The following is a 4,262-nucleotide window of genomic DNA, read 5'->3' as shown; positions in this document are numbered from 1 at the left end:
CTACACCGACTTCACGCGCACCAGCGAGCCCCGGCACCAGCGAGCCGTGAGGCACTTCTGGGGTGCCCTCCGCGATGGAGGGGTGCTCTACAAGGGCTCCTACGAGGGCTGGTACTGCACGCCCGAGGAGAGCTTCCTGCCCGAGAGCCAGCTGGCCGAGGGCACGGACGCCCAGGGCCGCCCCTGCAAGGTGTCCTTGGAGACCGGCCATGAGGTAACGGGCTGCAGGAGCACTGCGCGCTCACCTGCCGGTCTGCTCCGGCCAGATTTGGGGTGTTTAATGCTTCCCGTAGCCTTTTATTAATTCGTGTTGGCCGAGACTCACCTGTATTTCAGTGGCGTGTCAGAGAGCTGCCAGACCCCACCTGGCAGGTGCACATTGCAGCTATGTGCAACAGGAAGGATTCAGCCCCTTCTGAGTCCACAGGCTGTTGGCTTGGGAATGGTGTTCTACAGGAGTGATGACAGAAGCTGAACAGGAGGATAAGGGTGTATTTCACTGAGGGGTTCCAACTTTGAGACCTGTTTTGTGGCACAGTTCAGTTTGGCCTCTGGACACTTACCCATCTCTTGAATGGGTTTTGCCCTGCCTAAAGCACTGTAACATCACCTGTCAGCCAGGATGGGCGTGCCCAGGAGTGTGGTACCTTCCCAAGCGTCTCTCTGACACTGTTTTCTTAGAAGGTGTGGAGTTACATGATTTAATCCAGCAGCTACAGATAATGCTGCTCAGAGCTCAGCACAGGTTATGCTCCTGTGCTATTTGTATGAGGCTGGGATGTGGGAGCACTGGTCCACACAGAAAAGGCTATATTGGCAAATAGTAACTCTCGAGAAAGCACCTAAGATATAATTGGGAAAAAGATACGTTTCCAGGCAAAGTAATCATTCTTTAGACTTAAAACAGTCAGCAGACTTCAAAGTCAAGAATGCCCTGAGAACAATTCCTGGCCTCGCCTGTGTGTTGAACTGTCCAAGGAAATAGGAGTGTTCATGGAGCAGAGAAGCTCTTGCAGTGTGGTGAGCAAGGATGGGAGGGTTTATTTCCAACCTGAAAGAGGCAGTTGGGCAGTTTGTTCCTTGGGAATTTTGTGAAGGAGAAGGGGGAGCTTGCACATGCCATAAACCGCAGACTTCTGGTGAGTGAGTGGATTCTGGCATCTGGTGGAGCCTGGGGCTGAGGACGTACAGCTTGTCTTTGATGATGCTCTTTAGGTCTTCCTTGTACACTTCAAGATTGCTGACCCAGCCGTGGATCCCTGAGTGCCTTACACAGCTCACTCGTACCACATCCACCCACCACGTTTTCACTGGTTTAGCTAAATGTGTCATTTAATGGATTTAACTGTGGGGGAGAAGTGCTGTCAGTGCTGTAAGCAAACAAAGTTAGTGACTTAGATGCATTAAAGCATAAATTGAGGAAAAAGAGGAGTATGGTCCCAGGAGAACAAGGCAGGCACCAGGAGTGGCAGTAGGGCAGGACTTACAGTGTCATTTTGTCTTTTCATTATTTTCCACTATTACTGCAAAACTATGTTGTTAAGAAGGTGTATTCTCATCTCCCTAACTCCTTTCTGATGTCACATCAGCCTGGCAGGTAGTCCTTCCCAGGGTTACAAGTGTTTTTAGAAGCAGGATGCTGAACCATCCCAGGTGCCTGAGTCCTCAGGTGTGTTCCTGGGGATCCCAAGGAGGCAGCATCTTGGGTAAGAAGGTTGCTACTAGTCACGGAAAGGTGCTGACAGCTTCCCGTGGCATGGGAGGACACCCAGACGCAGGCAGTGTGCGACAGCCTCCATGCTGAGAATGGTGTGTGCAAATTGTCAGCCTGTTCTTGGGGCCATAATCCTTTCTTCTCCTGCTGTCCCAGGTGCACTGGACCAAGGAGGAGAATTACATGTTCAGGCTCTCAGCATTTCGGGATCCCTTGCAGAACTGGCTCCGGGACAACCCACGTGCCATTTTTCCTGACCCTTTCTACCAGTGCGTGCTCCGTTGGCTGGACGAGGACCTGCCAGACTTGTCGGTGTCCCGCGAGCGAAACCGGCTGCAGTGGGGCATCCCCGTGCCCAGCGACCCCACACAGACCATCTACGTCTGGGTGGATGCTCTGGTGAACTACCTGAGCGTGGTGGGGTACCCTGAGAGCCACGGCGCGTGGTGGCCGGCCGTGCATCACGTCGTGGGCAAGGACATCCTGAAGTTCCATGCGCTGTACTGGCCAGCGCTGCTGCTGGCGGCAGGGCTGGAGCCCCCTGAGCGCATCCTGGTCCACTCCCACTGGACTGTGCGGGGCCAGAAGATGTCCAAGAGCCTGGGCAACGTGGTGGACCCCAGCGTGTGCATGGGGCAGTACGGCGTGGACGGGTTCCGGTACTTCCTGCTGCGGCAGGGCGTCCCAGAGAGGGATTGTGACTACTATGATGAGAAGGTGGTGAAGTTGGTGAATTCAGAGCTGGCAGATGCGCTCGGGGGGCTGCTCAATCGCTCAACAGCCCCCAGCATTAACCCCAGTAACACCTACCCCTGCTTCTCAGAGCCCTGTTTCCCAAAGGTCCTGGATTCCAGAGAGGCAAGAGACACAGGCAGGGCGTGTGCTGAGGACTACAGGCTCGTGGCAGCAGTGGCCTCGCTGCCTGTGCAGGTAGACAGTTATTTTGAAGGCTTCCAGATCTACAGGGCTTTGGAATGCATTGCCCAGTGTGTGAGGCAGACCAACGGCTTCTTCCAGAGGCACAGGCCTTGGAAGCTTGACCGAAGGGATGCTGTGGAGCAGCTCTGGCTGGACACCATCCTGCATGTCACACTGGAGTGTCTGCGCGTGTACGGGACGCTCCTGCAGCCCGTGGTCCCACACATGGCAGACAAGCTGCTGTCCCGGCTGGCTGTCAGGCCAGGGGAGAGGCGCCTCTCTGGTCTGACGTTCCTAGCACGCTATGATGGAAAGTCATGTCCCTTTGAGGGGAGGCAGCTCGGACCTGATACTGGCATCTTGTTCCACAGGCTGGGCAAGTTGGAAACTATGAAGAAGAGAAAGCAAGAAGCTCAAGTCCCTGACAAACAGCTTCTGTGAATAAAAACTTCCAGGAATTCCTGGAAAACGTTGTTAAAAGCACTTTCCTCCCATTCCTGGTGGTGGTGTGGAGGGGTGGGAAACTGGCCTGAGCAGGGAGGATCAAGCAAGCCCTGAGGAGAGACAGGCTTGGTCCTGGGCCTCCTTGGTGTTGTGTCTTTGCACAGGGAGATGGAGGAAGGGTCGGTCTGCAATGTCCTCATCTCACTTTTGGTCCACAGGTTTTTGGCCAGGTCAGAAGTAGCTGGGAGTGGTCAGAAATGGTTCTGGGGGACCCTGGTGCCCATTGGGTCTCTCAACTGAGCTCCCTTTGTGGGCCAAAACTAGTCTGAGTGAGCCTCAATGGGGACAATCCTGTGTGGCTGCTCTTTATTCCTAGGGCAGGACAGTACCATGGTCAGACAGTGTGTCTCATTCAGCAGTGCAGGACCGGCAGACATGACCAGAATGGGAAAGGGGGGGCATGTGTTTCATCAGACTCAGCTTTCTAAGGCTTTTTCAGTTGCTGCAAGGCTTAGTGCACCCTGTTTTATGTCCATGCTGCTGGAAGCAGATGAGCACTGACACTCTGGGGTGGTGGTGACCACTGGGAGTCTCTGGTAAATCCTTCCCAGCCTCTGGCTCCTGCAGGTCCCATCAGTGCTAGCACTGGAGCAGTCATCTTCCAGAGGCTCATTCTGGGGGTCTTTGGGTTCTTTTGGGATCACCTGGGCTGTGTGAGCAGGAGCTATGCCCCATGTTCCAATCGGTCCCCATGCCACTGTTGCTGTGCCACTGCCTGATGCTGTCCCAGTCCAGCTGACCTGAGTCCCCTCATCCCCTCCTGCCATGGCTCTCCTCTCCTCCTGCAGATTGTCACCTGCACCCCTGACTTCTGCAATCCTTGTGTGCGTGCTTCCTACTGCAGCCCCGTGCCCTCGTGCCGTGGGTGGTGGCTCCCCACTGCCCTGTTTCTTGGGGCAGAAGGGACACATGCCCTTCCTGGTCTCTCTGATGCTGGCACACGGGGGCTGTGGCTGCCCAGCTGGACGTGAAGAGGGTCATTCTGGCACCGGCGGTTGTGATCTCACTGCCACCTCTTGGCACTGGCACCGTACGGATGTTGGTGTCCCCGCTGTCTGGCACGGCCTCGCTGTGCCCCTCGGTCTCTTGCTCCCTCCGGCAGGGGCCAGGCCCGCTGCCCGCAGCC

At 55.6% G+C, this 4,262-nt stretch overlaps 2 protein-coding genes across 2 annotated transcripts in view; one reads left to right on the top strand and one right to left on the bottom strand.

Annotated features, from left to right (window-relative positions):
- The window catches only part of AIFM1 (apoptosis inducing factor mitochondria associated 1), a 16,724-nt gene extending 15,392 nt beyond the window's left edge, over positions 1–1,332 (bottom strand). The window contains exons 1-2 of the mRNA XM_031063441.1: positions 1,190–1,332; positions 326–385 (exon numbers count right to left, since the gene is read on the bottom strand). Coding sequence (XP_030919301.1) covers positions 326–385; positions 1,190–1,332 — 203 coding nt within the window. The remainder of the gene's footprint in view (positions 1–325; positions 386–1,189) is intronic.
- Positions 7–3,115, top strand: MARS2 (methionyl-tRNA synthetase 2, mitochondrial). The gene is made up of 2 exons (XM_005428798.3): positions 7–214; positions 1,871–3,115. Exon 2 carries the CDS (start codon positions 1,898–1,900, stop codon positions 3,071–3,073), a length of 1,176 nt encoding a protein of 391 aa, XP_005428855.2. The 5' UTR covers positions 7–214; positions 1,871–1,897; the 3' UTR covers positions 3,074–3,115.
- Positions 3,116–4,262: the final 1,147 nt, after the last annotated feature.

The sequence above is a fragment of the Geospiza fortis genome, unplaced genomic scaffold (genome assembly GCF_000277835.1).
Source record: "Geospiza fortis unplaced genomic scaffold, GeoFor_1.0 scaffold412, whole genome shotgun sequence".
Taxonomy (NCBI): Eukaryota; Metazoa; Chordata; class Aves; order Passeriformes; family Thraupidae; genus Geospiza; species Geospiza fortis.
This window is presented reverse-complemented; position numbering and strand designations above follow the sequence as displayed.